The sequence below is a fragment of the Dipodomys merriami genome, unplaced genomic scaffold (genome assembly GCF_024711535.1).
Source record: "Dipodomys merriami isolate MVZ:Mamm:240054 unplaced genomic scaffold, mDipMer1.0.p SCAF_13, whole genome shotgun sequence".
NCBI lineage: Eukaryota > Metazoa > Chordata > Mammalia > Rodentia > Heteromyidae > Dipodomys > Dipodomys merriami.
Window position 1 is genome coordinate 29,166,261 of NW_027202604.1, and position 20,487 is coordinate 29,186,747.

Sequence of the window (20,487 nt, forward strand, 5' to 3'; positions counted from 1 at the left end):
TGGTAGACCACTAGCCTTGAATGAAAAAGCTAAGGTGTAGTATCCAGGTTCTGAGGTCAAACCACAATACTGGGACCACAACAAAGCAGAAACATAACAACACTGAGAATTCAAGTTATAAAATTGTCTCCTTACCTTAGATAAAATATTTACAACCCATTGGAACCTCATTTGAAATTACTCTGACATGGAACTGTGACTTTAGAAAACAAACTGACTACATGATGGCATTCATTCATTCCCAACTAAATTAGCAGTCCATTTTGAATGAGAAATGTGTGCTGCCATCCCTTATCTCCTTCTGATAATAGAAAGTAGCCTTCCCTCAAAACAATACGAGAGATTGCAGTTGGCAGGACATTTAGCTTCTCTCAGGCCTGTATTATAACAACAGATTATACTCTTCACATTTTTGGCTATTGCTGTGATTTATTGATCTTTTAGGTAATTTGAAATGAAGTCTAGGTCATGTGTTCCTTGAATTTCCCTATAAAACTAAATCAGGCCAGGTATCAGTAGCTCACGCCTGTAATCCTAGCTACTCAGGGGTCTGAGATCTGAAGATCCATGGTTCCAAGCTTACCTGGACAGACAAGTCCATGAGATTCCTACTTTTACTTAACCAGCAAAAAGCCAGAACTGGAAGCATTGCTCAAGTAGTAGAGTACCGATTATAAGTAACGAGTGGGATGGTGAGACCCTGAGTTCCAGCTTCAGGACCAAACTAAATCAGGTGATGCAGAGAAAATGGAGATTGTAGAACATAAACATTCTAGCAGATAGCCACATGGCTAAGAACCGTCATTTTGCATGTGCCCTCAACGTGAAGGAGAGACCCATTTTCAACTAACATTTGCTACCAGAATAACATCAGATCTCAACTCAGCATCTGAAGCCTATCAGATTCTCAGGTACCATCAGGGGAACTCAAATTCCACCAGTGCAAGGTTTATGAAGTCCTAAAAATCAGGAGACCTTTATTTACTCTTCTACTTGTGGAGATAATGGTCTAGGAATAGAATGATTATTAATCCAACCTACACTGTAGCCAGCTTGATAAAGCTCTATAAAATGCATACTTCCTGCAAGTAATTGAGATGCGTCAAGTATTTAAAATACTATACTAGCTACAAATAAGTCAATTTTGTTCATTAAAATTGATTCTGAAGACTTTCTCTTAGCAAAATCCAGATGTTTTCCTTCCTGAAGAATAACTGATTTTTTAAATGAATATGTATCAGCTTTCTCCAGTTAATTGGAAGTAGTGAAGTTTTTATAATAGGTCCGTGCATTTTGCTGCATGCTGTGCCAGTAGTTGGGGTTCTCTGGGGATCTCAGGGATAGTTAAAATACCGCAGGGATTACTGAGTGGCAGGATCTTTCACGCTTTAGTGTGGGAATGTGAAGATTCATATATGCTCCTATTGTTCAGAAGTTGGACCCTTCCAGGGTGTTTTCATCACATTTCAATAAACTCCAAGATCACAGTACTGCCTGATGTCTTCCTTACTGCCATTACCTGCCACAAGCATCCACATTCATGAAGAGAATTAGGAAGGAATATTATCAAGAGAGTCAGGATGGAACTACTTGTCCCTTCCAACAGGAAAGTCAAGGTCCAATGCAAAGAGAAAGCAGCAATGGAAAGGAAATATGAATGAATGAGACTTTGAGAGAACAATATTCTCAACAATATCCTCAGAGAAAGAAGATACTAGTTAGGCATGGATGGCTCACACATGTAATACTAGATACTCATGAGGCTGAGATCTGAGAGTCATGGTTCAAAGCCAGCCTGGGCAAGAAAGTCCATAAGACTCTTATCTTCAGATAACCACCAGAAAACCAGAAGTTGTGCTGTGGCTCTAAGTGGTAGAGCAGTATCCTTGAGCAGAAGAGCTCAGGGACAGCTCCTAAGCACCGAGTTCAAGTCCCAAAGCTGACCCCCACCCCCCAAAAAAGATAATACATTCATGAAAGAAGCACAAGATTATATAAGAAATGAAATAGAGGATTAAAAAAAACTCTTCTAAGTTCATTAAATGATAGCTGAAATGAGTGACTCAGTAGATGAAAGAAAAATTGAAGAAATCTTTCTGAAAACATAGGAAAAGAAAACCAAAACAACAAAAATAGAAATAAAATTAAAAAAACAGCATTGGTTGAGCACTGGTGGCTCACACGTGTAATTCTAGTTACTTAGGAGGCTGATATCTGAGGATTGCAGTTCAAAGCTAGCCTGGGCAGGAAAGTCCATGAGACTCTTATCTCCAGTGAACTGCCAAAAACTGGAAGTAGAGCTGTGGCTCAAAGTTGTAGAGCAGTAGACTTAAGCACAAAAGCTCAGGGACAGCACCCAGGTTCTGAGTTCAAGTGCCACAACCAGCACAAAACAACAATAACCAAAAACAAAACAAAACAAAACAAAACACCAGCCAATGCCAAGTAGAAAACAAAAATAAAATGATCAGAAGCTAGAGAAGCTGGTCCAACATCTGAAACAGGAATGTATCAGTTCCTGAAAGTACAAAGAACTCAAAAGAGAGGAAATCATGGGGCTGGGAAGGTGCCTCAGTGGTAGAGCGCTTGCCTTGCATGCATGAGGCCCTAGGTTTGATTCCTCAGCACCACATAAACAGAAAAAGCTGGAAGTGGCATTGTGGCTCAATTTGTAGAGTGCTAGCCTTGAGCTGAAGAGCTGTGGGACAGCACCCAGGCTCAGAGTTCAGGCCCCACAACTGACAAAATAATTTAAAATTTAAAAAGTGGAAATCAACAGTGAAACTAATTCAAGAAAATTTCCCAGAACAAAAAGTTTAAGTTTCCAGATGGAGGGAACCTATCACCAGGTAGATTTCAGAACAATGAGGAGGAAATGGTCATATTAGCAATCAGAAAGGCTTCAGACTTCTCAACAGCAGTGGCAGAAGTGTTAGAGTATTAAATCAATGCCTTTAACATTTGCAGGAATCCTTGTTCTACCAACCTAGAATTTTATACCCAGCCAAACTAACAAGTCAAGTGTGTGGATAGAGCCATACATTTTTGGATATGCATGGTTTCAAATTATTTACCTCCTATCAGTCCTGGCTGAAGGAGCTACTAAATCTTGTACTCTATCAATACTGGATACATCAAGAAAGATGAAGTAGGGGATGGGTAGCTACTCAAAAGGCTAAGATGAGGATTTTGATTTGGGGGAAAGGAGGTTATCTCATGAATATGAGATGTCAGCCCTGTCAGAAGAAACAATATTTTATTTCTCACACCTAGAACCAGCATGTTCTAATAGAAAGTACTCCAGAAAACTATTTGGATGGCTGGGCATTGGTGGCTCATATCTGTAATCCTAGCTACTCTGGTGGCTGAGATCTAAGGATTGTGGCTCAAAGTTAGCCTGAGCAGAAAATGTTGTGACATTCTTATATCCAATTAACCACCAAAAACCTGGAAGTAGAGCTGTGGCACAAGTGGTAGAATTTGAACAAAAAAGCTATGGACAGCTCTCAGGCCGTGAGTTCAAGGCTAAGGACCAGCACATACACACAAAAAATTATTTGAGTAGATGGAGGAATGAAAAAAAAGAATGGCTAGATGTACAGATGAACAGATAGATGGATGGATGATAGATGGACAGATGGATGGAGAAAGGGCTTCAAGAGCCAAGCATAGTGGTATGTACTTACAATCCCAGCTCTCAGGAGGTAGAGTAGGAAGATCACAAGTTTGATACTAGCCTGGTCTGCATAGTGAACCCTTATCTCAAAAATAAGGAATAAGAGGAGGAGAGAGCTTTTGACAATGCTTTAAGAAATGGTGCAGAGGATTTCTAGATCTAACACTTAGAAGAGTGTGCAGGCTTGAACTCAGTGTCTACTCAGTAAATGTTAGCTGGATTTGACCTTCAAATAGAAGAGGAAGGAAAATCTATGAGAAATCAGTCCTATTTTGGTGAAGGACTTCAGTTCTTGTGTGCAGTTGATTGGTGTTCAGGAACTTTCTAGCAGAGCACGGTCTCCTGGGAGGCACCACCCAGCTGAGACACTAGACTGCTTACATGACAGTTGTCCTGGCTAGTGGGATGTCCACAGCCATCACGAAAGGAGATTATGTACTTGCTGGCTGGGATTGTAACACCTGATAAGAAAGAGGAGGAAGCAAGCCAAAAGTGGGTATGGAAGCAGCTGGAAGATCTGAGAAAGACATTATCTAAGAACATGATAGAGAAACCAGACACTTCCAGCCATGCAGATGAAATCTAAGACCAAATACCCATCTGATGACCTGGAATTTCAGGAACACCCTCTTGAACAAAGCCAGCATACAATTTCCCTACTCAGAAGCAATCTGAATCTTGTTTGCCAAGATGATTTATCACAAGAGTCTATTTCACTCATGGGAGCTTGTACAAATGGAGCCCAGTTATTGGTTGTGCCCTGCTCCGGGTTAGGGTTTCTAATATGAGTATGTAAGTTATGTGTCATTCCACAAGGGGGCACAGTAGAAGCAAAAATAAAAACCAATGGGCTTTCATTTTTGTAGGACTCTATTTTAAGCTAATAATTGAATGAAATAATCTTGACATCGCAAATCAGAAGAGTGAAAGGTTTGGAACACTCTTTAGTTGTAAATGTATACTTAGTTTTTGAAAATTTTCAATATATCTCTTTTTAAAAAAATCTGAAAGGGGACTGGAGGTATGGTTCAAGAAGGTCCTGAATTCAAACCCCAGTTCTGCTACATCTCCCTCAAAAATAAAAAGTATTATATCAGAACAATTCTTTCCAAGTTTCCATTATTCCTCCCACTTAGCTATTTTTATCAATATCAAAAAGAATGCTTGAGCATTGGCCAGATCAGATAGAATTTTTTTTTTAGCACAGAGACAATGAAGGGAAATTCTGAAAGGAGATAATTAGGAAGTATGTTGTGTGGATTCCCTCCATCAGTATTTAAAACTATCCCTAAGAGCATGTGTCCATGTCTATGTATACGAATATATATTTACTCATCTAAAGTGATATATACACACCTTCATTGAACAGTGCTTACTGATCCTTAGCATGTGCCAGACCCTAGAAATATGATTATGAATTAAAGACTCAGCTTTCTATTATGCATGACAGGGAAGAAAGAATATAGGTACTAATCATTATCATTAGCAAGCTGTTCATTTTAGGTGGTGATAAGAAATTTGAGAGAGAATGAATTAGGGAATGAAGGCATCTGAAGAGTATCTTTTGAACTGAGCTATGACTTCCTAGTTACACTCTATACTGACTGGCACAGAGGAAACTCACAGGCCATGTGTGCTGAACTATTCACCATGAAGGGAGGAGAAAGGGTCATGCAGTGGCCATGCGGCAGGAATAAATAAGAAAAAACAAGTTTAACTTTGTTGTTTTTTTGTTTGCTGTGTTCGGGATTGAACCAGGGCCATGGACAGCTGGTTGTATATTCTGTCACTGAGCTGTTTTTCTAGTCCTTAGCTTTGTGTGTGTGTGTGTGTGTGTGTGTGTGTGTGTGAGAGAGAGAGAGAGAGAGAGAGAGAGAGAGAGAGAGAGAGAGAGAGAGTGTGTACTGGGGCTTAAACTTGGGGTCCCTTTACTCTTGCTTGGCTTTTCTGCTCAAGGCTGGTGAACCACCACTTGAGCCACAGCTCCATTTCTGCCTTTTGCTTGTTAATTGGAGATCAGAGTCTCACAGACTTTCCTGCTCAGGCTGGCTTCAAGCCTTAATTCTCAGATCTCAGCCTCCTGAGTTATTAGGACTACGGGTGTAAGCCACCAGCACCCAAGCAGCCCCTAGCTTTTTGAGACAATGGGGAAGAACAGGAGCCCATTATGCCCTTCTCGCCACAGCAAGGCAGTGGCACTGGCACTGCCATTTGTTTTGTTGCTCAAATTTGAGCAATAAAACCCTCAGCACCTGGAGCTCCTTCCAATTGACTATGGGGTCCTTCCATTGTGTGCACCACCCTTTTAAAATGATTGTATTTATTTATTTTCAGTGCCAGTCCTGGGGCTTGAATTTGGGGCCTGTGTACTGTCCTTGAGCTTCTTTTTGCTAAAGGCTAGTGCTCTACCACTTGAGTAACAGCTCCACCTCTAGTTTTTTTTGATGATTCATTGTATGAGATAAGAGTCTCATGAACGTTCCTGTTTAGGCTGGCTTCAAACCATGATCTTCAAATCTCAGTCTTCTGAATAAGTAGGATTATAGGTGTGAGCAACTGGCACCTGGCTATGATTTTATTATTAAAGAAAATCTAAGCACATCTTTGCTTTCTGGCACCACAAGACACTTCAGACTCATCTTGTTTTTTTTACTGCTCTCAGCCCTGGAGTCAACCAGTTTTTCTAGGAGCCCTGCTTCCTTCTATTGGAGGGTGGTTTTTTGAAACCAAATCTGACCAGGTACTGTTTGCTCTTGCCTATAATCTTAGCAACTCAAGTGGTTGATCGGAGGATTATGGTTCAAAGCCAACTGGGACAGGAAAGTCCTTAAGACTCTTATCTCCAATTAACCAGCAAAAAGCCAGAAGTGGAGCTGTGGCTCAAGTGGTAGAGTCCCAACCTTAAGTAAGAGAAGATAAAAGACAATGCCCAGATCCTGAGTTCAAGTCCCAGTACTGGCAGAAAAAAGAAAAGAAAAGACATTGTTGACGATGATCATTGCACTGATCTCTCTTGGTGGATGTAACTATTATATTTCTATATGTTGCATTCATATATAAGTTTAAAATGGCCAGACCTGTGAGCAATACATTTCTGTTGTTTATAAGTCAGAAAAATAAAACATGACTCACATAGGGTGTGTGCGTGAGTGTGTGTGTGTGTGTGTGTGTGTGTGTGTGTGTGTGTGTGTGTGTGTGTGTGTGTGTGTGTAAACACAATGTATCAAGTAGAGGATTTGGGGCTTACATGATGTTGGGCTAAGTTTTAAAGAAATAGGTATGATTTGACAAGTGAGTGTCAGGGTCGGGGAGGCAAGAAGCCGGGCATTGTGTGTGGCCACAGTGTGGGGCAGGTCTGAGTACACACTGTGTGAAGACAGTGGCACCAGCCTGGCTGAAGCAGGTGAAGTGGGTCAGTGAACAAAGGACTCTGAATACCAGGCTGAGAGGACTCGATTTGACCTTACCAGAGAACGGGCGGTCCTCCAGGACGACCCTGAGCCTGGCATCAAAACCCCAAACTCAAAACTCCAGGAATGGCCTACAGGAGAGAAGGGACAGGGGCAGAGGAACAAACGAACAGGTCAGCATGTGTTATCATCATTGATGCCAGGAGCTTCCTCTCCAGATTCAGGAAAGTGAGCAGGAACTCCCCAGGTGTACCTGGTGCTGCAGGTGACTTGAATGTCCCTCACTTCCTCCTCTTTGTGCCCAGAGACAGAGCTCCAGACATCTCACAAACCTATGATAGACAGACAGACAGACACCCAGTGCAGCTGTAGAAGACCTTCACAATGCTATCAACCAAGTAGCCTAACCAACAATTACAAAATGTGTAGGACTACCCCCCCTCCCTTCCACCCCAACAACTGCAGCAGAGCAAACATTTGCTCCAGAAGCACAGAGAACATTCACCAAGGCAGACCATATGCCGAGCCATAAAACCTGCCTTGGGAAATAGAAACGGGTGAAATCCCGCAGCCATTGTTCCCTGACAACAGGGCAATGAGGGGGCTGGTGGAGGACAGAAAGATATCTGGAAACTTCCAAGCACTTAGGAATCTATCAAGACGCTTGGTGGAGATTGAACGAGAAAGCACACTGCACGTGGAGCAGCCTGTGGCTGTGCTGAGGAAGTGTGTGGAAGTGGTGCAGGGGACTTCAGGGGGACAAATGGTGGGGCCCCCAGGGACCTGTGAAAGAGTGCCCCAGCATGCTGGAAGGGCGATCAAGGCGTCTTGACATCAGGGAGAGGATGCAGAGGAGGAGAGAATGGACAGATCCTGGAGTTTGAAAGTGGGGCCTCTGAGACTACTGGGGCTAGTCGTGGGAAAGATGGGCAGACCGAGGATGACCTCCATTCGTCATTGCTGTCAGGATCCTGTTCAAGTTGACTGAAAGCAGTCCTGATCACCCCTGCCCAACTTTATAGCCAAATGCTCCACAACCCAGCTGTAAACCTCTGTTCCTCCAGCAGCTAGCAGGTACCCCTATGCCATGTTTGCTCCGGATTGCAGCTGGGCCTTTGCACATGCTGCTTCATCTGTCCCCCTGCTCTGCTTATCACTATCTCTCAGCCTAACTGCCACCTCTAACGGGAAGTCTCCCTGGATTTCACTCCTACCTGGTTTACAGACCCTGCTGCATGCTTCTGTGCTAGCTGTGGTTATCTGTACCCCAATTTCCTCTTCCCTGTCTCCTCAACTCATGCTTCTGAGGACAGAGAGCAGGCTTCATTCAGCAGTATTAACATTAGAGCCAGTTCCTGATTAGCCAGACTCTGGATCTTCCTGGAAGTGGAGGGACAATACTGTCACATTGCCATTGGGCCCTAGTGGTTCACAACTGTAATCCTCACTACTCAGGAGGCTGAGACCTGAGGATGGAGGTTCAAAGATGGCCTAACCAGCAAAATGCTGGAAGTAGAGGTGTGGCTCCAGCGGTAGAGCAAAAAGGCCAAGTGGGTGTGCAAGTCTCTGAGTTCAAACCTCAGTACATTCTCTCTCCCTTTCTCTCTCTCTCTCTCTCTCTCTCTCTCTCTCTCTCTCTCTCTCTCTCTCTCTCTCTCTCTCTCTCTCTCTCTCTCTCTCTCTCTCTCTCTCACCCCCACACACACAGATCCCACATTGAACTTATGGAGGCCTTGCTGCGTGTGTGCATGTGTGTGCATGTGTGTGTGTGTGTGCACACGCTTCTTGGTCTTGATCTCTCTTGACTGTCCCGGCAGCTCTGTGGAATGGGTGAGCAATGTGGCTGACATGGCGAGGAAGTTTAGGTTTTCTTCAGTAGCACTCGGGTCACATAGGCAGTGGTACAAATGGAACTTGAACACAGGTCGTCAGTTTATAAACCCACAACTTTGGGGAGGCAGATGGTTCTGGGGTTTGAATTGAAGGCCTCACACTTGCTGGGCAGGCACTCTAACCACTTGAGCCATTCCTCCAATCCTTTTTCTTTTATAGCTGGGATTCCAGATGCACAACACTATGTCCGGCTTATTGATTGAGATGGCATCTCACTGACTTTTCCCTGGTCTGACCTCCTCAATCTCTACTTCCATAGGATTTGTGACTATAAGTAAAACCTCCCACTTTGACCACCAAATTGCACTGTGCACGTCAGGCCAGGTTTGGGGCTGGAGAATCCCTGGCAATCTTGCAGCCTGTGTGCAGGAGGTTATGGTCCGCATGTAGCACAGGTTGCTGGGCAGGGTCATTGAAGGTGGGTGGAATGGGCCAGGAGCCAGTATAGTCAGCAGTGATCGGTACAGTCAGCCCCTGGGTGCCGCCTCCCTCGGCTCCCTCTGGAAAACAAAGGCTTGATTCTGGAATTGGGTTTTCTCCACAAGGCGTTAAAAAGGCTACTTGTCTGTCCCCTTGATAACTACTCCTCTTCCTATTATAATGTAGCCAACAAGGGGGAATCTTCAAATTTGTACCAGCAATCATTGCTACAGAGAGGCAATGGAGAAAGAATGGTTTTTTGTTTTTCTTTTGTGTTTTCAGATAAAGAGTAAAAAGGCCTCTGTACTTGTGTCAGGTCCTGGTTATAAGTAGATTATGATATTATAGGGGGAGGAGGAGGGGAAAGCTACATTTCTCCTCGGCTTAACTCTGACCACAACCAGGCCTTCTTGGTTAGCACCTGTTCCAAAGGGCTGGGGGGTGTTGATAAGAGCAGGGACTAACTATGTGTGTGTGCGCGCACAGGAATATTTGTGCTAGTACAGGGGCTTGAATTCAGGGCTTCTCGCTCCTGCTTGGCTTTTTTTTCACTCAAGGTTGGTGCTCTACCACTTGAGCCACAGCTCCACTGCTGGCTTTTTGGTAGTTGATTGGATATAAGAATCTCACAGACCTTCCTGCCCAGGCTGAATCACAATTCTCCAATGTCAATTTCCTGAGTAGCAAGGATTACAGTTGTGAGCCGCTGATGCCTGGTTTTTTAAGAAGATTGTTTTAGAAAGGTGCAGAGCCACATCCATCAATGCTAGAAGTGGATGCAGACAGAATACCTTCCCCCAGTGCTTCGCAGAAACTAGTTTAGAGATTGTCCACATCAATGCCTGCCTGCTTGGAAAACAGAACTGAGAGAGAAAAGCAGGTGACCTTGCTGGAGGATGGAAGGACAAAACCGAGCCACAACAACTGGCTGATGTTTTTATCCTTTGGAAAAGATGGAACTACATCAAATATAGCCTGAGATCCTGGAGTTGAACAATCGAGATCGAGGTGTATCCTCTTTTATATCTCCAGTCACTGATCATCGTTGATTATCCCTCAGGTCAAAGGAGAAGGGAGAAATGGAGCCCAGAGTGGTACAATTCAACAATTCTACAATTCATCACTAACCATTGCTTCTAGCAACATCATTCTTCTATCTACTTCCCTTCTTCCTGACTTGCTTTTTTGTTTTGTGTCCCTGCCCCTCCCCCCAACTCTTCACACGCAAAGGTGATTTTAAAGGATGTCGACTCGCTTCTGTATGTGGACACAGATGTTCTCTTTCTGAGACCTGTCGATGACATCTGGAAGCTTCTGAAGCAGTTTAACTCCACCCAGCTTGCAGCTATGGCCCCGGAGCACGAAGTCCCAAAGACAGGCTGGTACAGCCGCTTTGCTAGGCACCCTTTCTACGGCTCTGCGGGAGTCAACTCAGGGGTCATGCTGATGAACTTAACACGCATAAGAAGTACCCAGTTCAAGGTAAGGAAATGCTTTGAAGTCCTTAGCTAAAGATTAGCAGTCTTTTCATCCTGGGCTTGCCAAGGTTGAGCATGTGCTGATTTGGGGTCTGTAGTAGGTGGCCTAGAGGTAGGGATAGAAGAACCCAGAGTTTGGAAGATATTGGGATGTTTGTTTGTTCCGGAAAAGACCAGATGGCTATGGAATATGAAGCTGTTACAGAGGTACTATGCAGGACTATGGAGCAGTGTTTCAGAATTCCATAGCACATATGCTGCAACATTTTTTGGAATCATTCTAGAGGTAGTTATGTAAGTATATGGAGTTTGTGCAAGGGTATGCATGGTCTCTTAGCAAAGAACTGGAAGGAACTTAAAGCAAAAGTTGCTTCTTCAAAAAAGTTTTATCCCTGCATTAAAAAGCATAGGTTAATTATGGCTGGAGTGTAGCTCAGGAGTACAGTACTTATCTAGGATGTGCAAGTGTTGTATGACCTTAGTTGTAAAAAACAGAGAAGCAATATATACATTTTTAAAAACATTTTATTTTTGCCAGTCCTGGAGCTTGAACTCAGGGCCTGGGCGCTGTCCCTGAACTTCTTTTGCTCAAGGCTAGTATTCTATCATTTGAGCCACAGTGCCAGTTCCGGGTTTTTCTGTTTATGTGGTACTGAGGGATTGAACCTGGGCTTCATGCATGCAAGGCAAGCGCTCGTACCACTAAGGCACATTCGCAGTAGAAAAGCCATATTTTCTGAGGTCAAATTGGGAGTCTATTGGAGAGCCAGCAGCTGCGGGTGGACTCTTGTCACAAAGACCTGCAGCCCCTGGAATACACTTCATGTTGTTTGAAAACTGGGCCATGACAGCAATAAAGCAAAAAATCCAGACTAGAAGTATGGCTCAAGTGGTAAAATATGCCAGCCTTGAGCAAGAAAGCCTAGAGAAAGTGTGAGGCCTTGAGTTCAAGTTTTGGTACCAACATAAAAGGTAAGATAAAGGGAAAAAGGAGAGGGAAGGGAAAGGAGAGGTCAGGAGAGGAGTGAAAGGAGGGAAGGGGAAGGAAGAAGGGGAAAGGGAAAAAGGAAAGGAAAGGAAAAGAAAGGAAAGGAAAAGAAAGGAAAGGAAAAATAGGTGTATCTATAAGTAATGATATAATCTCTCCAATATATTGAGAAAAAGTTACTTGCAGTAACATGTCATTATAGTGTACTGTGCTGACTTTTATGCCTTGGAAATTTCCAGAATATCTAAGAGGCTATACATTATTCATTGTGGATGCTTCTAGGAAAACTGGGAAGAGATTAGGGGAGAGTGGAGGAAGACATGTTTTTACTTTTTTATTTTGTTAATGTACTGATTGAATACGGTCTGTGAACGTGTTTTACTTTGAAGGTAAATAATTTGTTGGGTTTGTTTGTTTATTTGCTTGCAATAGGAACTCACTATGTAGCCCAAGCTGGCCTTTATCTTGCGATCCTCCTGCATCTACCTCTCTATCCTCCACTGCTATTCACTCCCATGCAGAGTGTGGAATTAGAGGTATAAGCTACCATGCCCGGCTTTTTTTCCTAACTTACTTTAAGTGAATTATTTGTAGACAAATACACATTTATAATCTTCAAACTGTAGAGGTAGAGGCAGAAAGATGACAAAATCTTTTCTAAATAGGCAGACAGATGAGTGGATAGATGGATGGACAGATGGACAGACAGACAGATGGATGGATAGATGCAAGATAATTAAGATACCTTAATTCTGTGCTCTGCATTTTGTTTCTTCATAGATAAGAAAGAAACCTAAGAAGGGTTTGATTTCAGGCATGGTCTTTCTGAACTATTCCTCAGTCCATCCAGCACCCCATGCAGAAAAACTGTACGACTTCAGTCCGCATTTTGCTTTGTTCTGGGCCCTATAGCTAGCAGGATCTCTCCTCCAGCTGGAAGAAAAGGAAACCTACGACTGCGTACTTTCTCCATGGGCAAGGGGTATTTTCCTTGCTTCAGTTGCTCTCATGGTTTCTCTCTTCCAGAACAGCCTGAGTCCTACAGGCCTGGCTTGGGAAGACATGCTGTTACCTCTGTACCAGAAGTACAAGAATGCCATCACATGGGGGGACCAGGATTTGCTTAACATCATCTTCTATTTCAACCCAGGTAGGTTCTCTTTGAAGAATGGTGTGTGTGCCTGTCTGTGTGTGTCTGTGTGTGTGTGCACATGCGTGCGTCAGTGTATGTATGTGTATGTGTATGTCCCACCACACACATTAAAGGCCTAGGCTTCAGTGACCAGAGCCTGAGTGGTGCACATAGCCGCCTGTGTTCCCCTGCGCCTGCCCTTTCATCTGCTCTCCCTCTCTGACAGAGGTGGGCTCCTGGCCACAAAAGGCCACACCTCCCACACTGCTTTCCATCTTGGCCAAGTTGCCTCTGCATGTTTTCAAGAACTGCAGTCAAAGTAGACATGATGCCCACAATGAAATGGAAACAGTCTAATCTAGGTGAGTCCCTCCACCTGTCTGAGCTACACTGAGCCTGGTCTGAGCCTGGTTCTCAGGGACTTCAGGTTAAGTCACTTGTTCATGGTTAAGAGAGGCTAGACTAAAAGACTACATATCTATATCTATATTTAGATATCTATATATATCTGATATATAGATATATATCACATATATGAGTTTCCTTTGCAAATGGGGCTGTGGAGAGGCTAGAATAAAGGACTGTTTCCCACAGCCCCGTTTGCAAAGGATACTCTTATATATTGTAAATCAGTGACTTGCTGGAGTGTGTGGCGGGGGGGGGGGGCGGTGGAGAGAGGAACATTTCTAATCTGTTTTCATGTTACTACCTAAAGCTAATAAAATATCCCTTTCCCCCCCTTTACTAAAATCTTATTTGTCATTAAAATATAAGCCATGTTTATTCTGGAGAAAAATCTTTGTCTTTCCTAAGAAAAAGTACTCTGCTGTTTAAAAATCCTGAAGTAAGTCAGGTGCCTGTGCCTCATGAATATAATCCTCACTACAGAGGGGGCTGAGATCTGAGGATGGAGGTTCAAAGCCAACCTGGCAAGAAAAATCCATTCAGGCCTGGAATGTATGTGTGGTAGGACTCACACACAAGAAGACAAGAATCCATGAGATTCTTATCTCCAATTAGCCAACAAAATGCTGGGCTGGAGATGTGGCTCAAGTGATAGAGCACCAGCCATGAGCAAAAAAGCCAAGCAAAAGTATGAGTTCAAGCTCCAGTAGTAAAAATCTTATACTAAAAACTTCTATTGATAAAGATTTCTGCCGCTGTCGAGGTGTCAACTGTGTGCCTTTAAAAAGAAAAATATTCTATCAGGCTCAATTCCATATGTCTTTTCATCCAAAAGGACCAAATCCTGGAAAAGAAAAGACGCTGGCTGACGCTGAGTGTTTTGGGGGGAAAACTTCTGATACTAATTCAGACAGCAACAAGAATGTCTTGACCGCCCACTATGTGATATGCTTTCATTATCCGTTTCTCAGTGACAGTACCAGGAATTTAGGCTTCTCATCCTTCTGCGCATTTGATCTTTTTTTTGAAGGGTGGTTATATCGGTTAGGATTCTTGATTGCAAAAACAGGGGTGAGGGGGGCGGGCGGGCGCGGAGAATCTGTGTACTTAATCTAAACGCAAAAGATGGTTTTTAAATGGAAACGTAGGCAGGCAGGCAGGCAGGCTTGGCCCATCACCTGCAGTACAGGAGAAACAGGAGATGGGGGAGGTAATGTATACTGTATTCTACTAGAGCTGCTCATCCTCTCTCTTTAGGTTTTTGTTCTGATCCTCAGGCCTCAAAGAAAAGTCCTGAAGTTTTTTTTGCTGCACCAAAAGACTAACTTCATCTCAATTCTGCATTCCCTGATTTGAGCAAGAATCAGCTGGGCTGGGAGTATGGAGCTCAGGAATTGGGCTGATGTTTCTTACTTGTTAAGTAGCAAATGCAACTGTAAGCATTATCTAAACCCACCCACGTAATCACCCTGGCCATTTCACAGAGAGAAAAACCTGGCGAGGGGTTATTTCCAGCATAGCTAACAAGTGAGAACCAAAGGTTTTCATCTGGGATACCCAACTCCAAATACAGGAACAGGGAGCTTCTCAGAGATGGATGGGGTGGGAGATTCTAGAGTGCTCAGCAGCTTATCCCACGATGTACCCTTTGCTGTGTTCTTCTCTTTAATTGTGTTTCCCCTTCTCTTTTGTGTGGCTAAAACTATCTGAAGTATCTCCATCTATATTCCAAGTTGAGAATTTCAAGATTCACTCAGTCACATGACCCCAAATCCTCTTAGCCTCTTACATATGGTTTGGGGATATGGTCGGTGATAATGAACCCTGGAAGGCCTTCAGAAAGCTGGTATGCAGTTGCACCTGCATACCAGCCTCTCATGGAGGCTGAACCCAGCTGGGTTTGGGGGCTTCCGCATTCCACATCTTAGACCCAAAGAGTCACAGATGCTCTAAAATGATTACAAAGTTCTTCTAAATCCTAATTCTGAGCAGTATGAAGCAGTAACCAAGTTTTCTGGTTTTAGATCTGTATTGAGTAAAACCACTGACACTGGTTGAACTTTCTACTTCATGCTTTATCTAAGCACTTAATTAAACATGGGATCTTTGGGTGGGCACCGGTAGCTCACGCCTGTAATTCTAGCTCCTAGGAGGCTGAGATCTAAGGGTCCCAATTCGAAGCCAATCCAGGCAGGAAAGTCCATGAGACTCGTATCTCCAGTTATGTACCAGAAAACTGGTAGTGGCATTGTGGCACAAAGTGGGAGAGCTTTGAGCAGAAAAGCTCAGGGACAGCACCCAGGCCCTGAGTTCAAGCCCCCAACCAAAAACAAAGAGACAGACTAACAAACATGGGATCTTTGGACCTGAAATCCAGTTCGTAATCAACAAGTGTGAGCACAAGGTGAGGGAGAGAGAGTGATTTTATTGTCCTGGTTCCTCAGGTTGCCATAGAAGAATTAATGAACAATGCCAGGGTTGTTACGATTATGAGAGTCTCCTGCAGCCAGTAACTGCATTTTTTTAAAGTGTATTTGCAAATCCTTAGCTAAAACATGTTGTAAAACTCCTGCTGTAATTACACCATGAACGCCTGTGAGTGTGTAATAGCCTTGCCAGGTAATGCTTTACAGAGGGGATAACTGAAGTCCACGGGGCTGGCAGGTAACTCTTTCCAATGGGCATTTCTTGGTAGATAATGCAGGGCAGCCTCTTCCAGGGTGAAGGACTAAAATTCACATCTTTTCTTGTCTTTCTTCTTCTTTGTGTACTGGCATTCCAACTCAATGCCTTGTGCTCTCGTGACTTTTTCCACTGTAGCTGGCACTCTACTTGAATCATACCTCCACTTCCAGCTTTTTGCTGGTTAATTGGAACCAAGAGTCTGATTTGTCTGCTCAGGCTGGCTTTAAATGGCTACTCTCAGCTCTCAGCCTCCTGAGTATAAGATTCTAGGTGTGTACCACTGGCCGCTGGCTGAAACTCATATCTTGACAGGTGAGTTCTAGCCTAGGTTTACACAAGGGGTGCATCAGACAAGCACCCTGAGGGAACACTAGGAAAACACTTTGTATGTGCTTTGTATGTTGTATGTACTGGGATCTGGAGGATCCTAACTCCACGTGGGCCAGAGAAAGGTAGCTATGACTATATGGATCAGATCAAGCCAGGCTTCATGAGAACTGGGTCAAGGGAGTAGAGAAGCAGCCATGAGCAAAAAAATTGAGTGAGATCAAGCAACCTCTAGTTCAAGCCCCAATAATACCAGCACAAAGAAAAGAAAAGAAAAGAAAAGAAATTCAATGTAGGTGACAAGGGAGAGCATCCAACAAGGGAAGAAGCAGTAGAGGTTCATCTAACGGGAGAGGGACCTGAAACACTCACCCATGTGTGTAGATTGTCTAGGAGCTCGGTGATTGACGTGAGGGAGTCTGAAGGCACTGATGGTATCCCTCAGTCATGTGACAGGTCACTCCAATGTCCTTATTTAAGGCTTTTACCCTTCCCAGATGTGCGAGAGCCCTGGCCTTGGCTGTGTGATCACACAGTAGGCTCTTCACACCAATGGCACCCAACTGTAGCCAGCTGCGAGCACTGTGTTGTTGGGTGAAAGACCCAGATACTTTCCATGAAGCAATGGCAGATCAAGTGCAGGGAGTCTGGGAAGTTCACCAGCCCTGACATAAGCACAAGAAGAAAAGTATGTGTGAGAAGGTGAGGTCTGGTCTGTTGGTCACATTGCAGGGCTCAGAGTCTGCCCAAGGATTGGTTGGTTTGGTGCATGGAATTAACAAAATGGAGTGAAGGTATAAATGAAAGCCAAAGACATCAAAGCAAAAACATGAGAGAAAAGGGAAGTTGAGATACGAAGGAGAAGCAGGTAGCAAGAGAAAGGACCAAGATAATCATGGTAAAGGAAGGCATAAATTTCATTCATTCATTGAGGCCAAGTATTTCTATATACTCCAGTCTGGTCTCCAATTCATAATCTTTCTGCTGTCTCTGAGTGCTGAGGTTACAAGTATGTGCTACCACACTTAGCTGAGCAGATATCTTTTGAGAACCTACTACTGTGTACCAGTCTGGTAGAGGGCATAATATCAGGAAAGTCAGGCAAAGTTTCACTTTCATGAAACCCACTTATTCTTAGAAGTAGACCGCCAAACCGCCACACAAGTTATAATAAGTGGAATGATGAAGGGGATGAATGAAGAGGTGAGAAAGACTGTCAAGGTTGTCAGGAATGAATGAAGAGCTTGCTTGGATTGTGTGATCGGGAAAGTTCTCTCAGAAGAACAAATTGCCCTTTTCTGGAACAAGTTACATTTCTGAAGAAGAAGAAAATGCTGGGAAAGTTCAGGTGTAGGTCCTGACCAAAAAAACAAACAAATAACAACTAGCAACAATTGGACATTTCAACAGTCCCCATTCTGTTAATAGGGCTAGAAAGGGAGGAAGGAAAGCATGATTACTACAAAGTTAAAATGACCAATATGAACCTATTCCATAATCTTGGGGACCTTAAGAGTATAAAATCATAAAAATCAGGATCAGTCAGTTCATATAGAGGTTCATAAGAGCTCAGCAGCCCAGGAAATAGATCCTTTGTATAAAATGAAAAATAGCGGAGACTAAGGGCCAGCCTTTAGTCAAGGTTGGCTTGACTTTTTGTTTGCTTTGTTTTGAACCAGGGACCAGGGACTCCCTGCATAACCTGGGTTGGTCTCAAGCTCACAAATCCTTTTGCTCTTCCCCCCAAAATCTGGGGACACACACACACACACACACACACACACACACACACACACACACACACACACACACACACACACACACACACACACACACACACACACACACACACACACACACACACACACACACACACACACACACACACACACACACACACACACACACACACAGCCTAAGCACTGTCCCTGAGCCTTTTTTTTTTTTTTTTTTTGCTGTTCAGTCAAGGCTAGTGCTCTACCACTTGAACCAAAGCTCCACTTCCTGCTTTTTGATGGCTAATTGTATTCTCATGGACTTTCCTGCCTAGGCTGGCTTTGAATTGGGATCCTCAGATCTCAGCCTCCTGAGTTGCCATGATTACAGGTATGAGACACTGGCACCAGGCGAACCCATATTTTAAAAAACAAACAAATATAAATGGCAGTGGTTTGAGGTTTGGAGACCTAGAATTTTCAAACCACTCACCGTGCTTTTTCCTCAGCAGTGGGTAAGACAAGCTGAACATTTTGCTGTGCTGTCTTTTTTAAACATCTGACTTTGACAGCCCTGCTAGCCATGCTTAAAATAGATCCATGTTGGAACAGGTTATTTGTCATGTGCCAGCCACGTGCACGCTAGTGTGTGGGCTCTGAAGGGCTTGGCTTTCCTTCCCAGCCTGTGATGGAGTAGTAGGTCAGTCTCCTCTATACCCTCTGTCCCCATACATGAAATGCAGATTTCAAAGTGTACCCCAGGCAAAGCTCATCTGTGAAATAAAATGCAGCATGCTATGTTTAGCAGTCCACTGGTGATGGCCCTTGCTTTGGTTTTTGGAGAAGAAGTACTCTTCCTGGCATAGGCATAAGCGGCTTGAGACCTTGCTCTCCCAAGATTCCCTGTTAAACCAGTTAGACCACCTCCTAGCCAGAGCTGGTTCGACCAGCAGCATCGTTGAAAAGCTGACATTAATTAATCCCCTCCTCCAGATCTCTGGAGATGTCCCACTTCCTGCTCCAGTACAGCTTTACTTCAGGTTTTCTCTGTCTTGAATCTGTTAAGCCAAAGCAATGGACTTACCTGATTTTACTCTACTGTCCTCCTCCTTTGAAGACATCGCCTTTGTATCAGCAAAGCTAAGATGGTTCTTATTTTATTTTGCAGTACTGGGGATTGAACTTAAGGCCTTGTACTAGCTAAGCAAGCATTTTGATCACGAGCTACACCTTCATTCCCTTTGCTTGTAATTTATTATTGGGGGGGGGGTAAGATCTCCTGTTAATGTTGCCTTGGACCACCAGCCTTCTGTTTCTACCTCCCAAGTAGTTGGGATTACAGGTATGTACCAACCAAACCCGGTTCTTCTAAGACATCTTCTGATATCCAAACATTTTATCATCAGACACCATTTTCTTCAAATGGTCTTCCAAGCCTCCATTTTAGACGGTCAGAATTCCATCCTTATTCAAAGTTTCAGTTTAATAAAACTTGGTGGAATCAAACTCTCATCTCACCTTCCAAAAGGGAACTGTCCTGTCACTGGAAAAACACCTTCCTTTGGGACCTGCTGTGTCCTGGGCAAAAACAGCACCTTGTCACCTGGGACAACAAGGCTTTGGAGTGAGGTGGTAAGCAGGCTCTGGGTTTGAGTACATGCTTGGTCTATGCACTTTTCTTGCTGTGAAAAACTGCAAAGAGAGCTGGATGCTAGTGACTCATGCTTGTCATCCTAGCTACTCAGAAGGCTGAGATCTGAGGATTGTAGTTTGATGTGAGCCCAGGCAGGAAAATCTGAGACTCTTATCTCCAATTAACCACCAGAAAACTGGAAATGGAACTGTGGTTCAATGTGATAGAGTACTTGCCTTGAGCAAAAAAGCTCAGGGACAGTATCTAGGCCCAGAGTTCAAGCCCCTGGACCAGCTAATAACAACAACAACAACACAATAATAATAATGATGATGATGATGATGATAAAAATGCAAAGAAAGGATGTAACAATGTGGAATTCATATTTCCTATTTGAGATTCTACAATTGAGGTTCTTAGCAGGTCTTTAGAAATCTATAAAACCCTGAACTGGCAAGCAAAAAAATTTTTTTGTAGATCTTTCTATGTTGCTATTGAATTCTGGTAAAGCTAGCTCTAAAGCTTTCATTAGATTCTCAGAGAGATCTGTTGCCCACAGTAGGTTAGGAATGGTGAGCTCCTGCAGGTGTAGAAACAATCAGAATGAACACTTATTACAAGCACACTGTGTGCTAGAAACTGGGCTGGACTTGTTCCATGTATCTGCCTTCCTCCTTCTTGTCACCTGGTACAGTGGTTCTTGTCATAAAAGTAATAATCCTGAT

General features: G+C 43.6%; 1 protein-coding gene and 1 long non-coding RNA gene across 2 annotated transcripts in view; one reads left to right on the plus strand and one right to left on the minus strand.

Annotated features, from left to right (window-relative positions):
* The window catches only part of Gxylt2 (glucoside xylosyltransferase 2), a 53,738-nt gene that overhangs the window by 25,023 nt on the left and 8,228 nt on the right, over nt 1-20,487 (plus strand). The window contains exons 4-5 of the mRNA XM_070018970.1: nt 10,630-10,881; nt 12,892-13,015. Coding sequence (XP_069875071.1) covers nt 10,630-10,881; nt 12,892-13,015 — 376 coding nt within the window. The remainder of the gene's footprint in view (nt 1-10,629; nt 10,882-12,891; nt 13,016-20,487) is intronic.
* LOC138824754 (uncharacterized) overlaps nt 1-20,487 on the minus strand; it is a 39,957-nt gene that overhangs the window by 8,128 nt on the left and 11,342 nt on the right. The gene's annotated exons all lie outside the window — the stretch shown is intronic.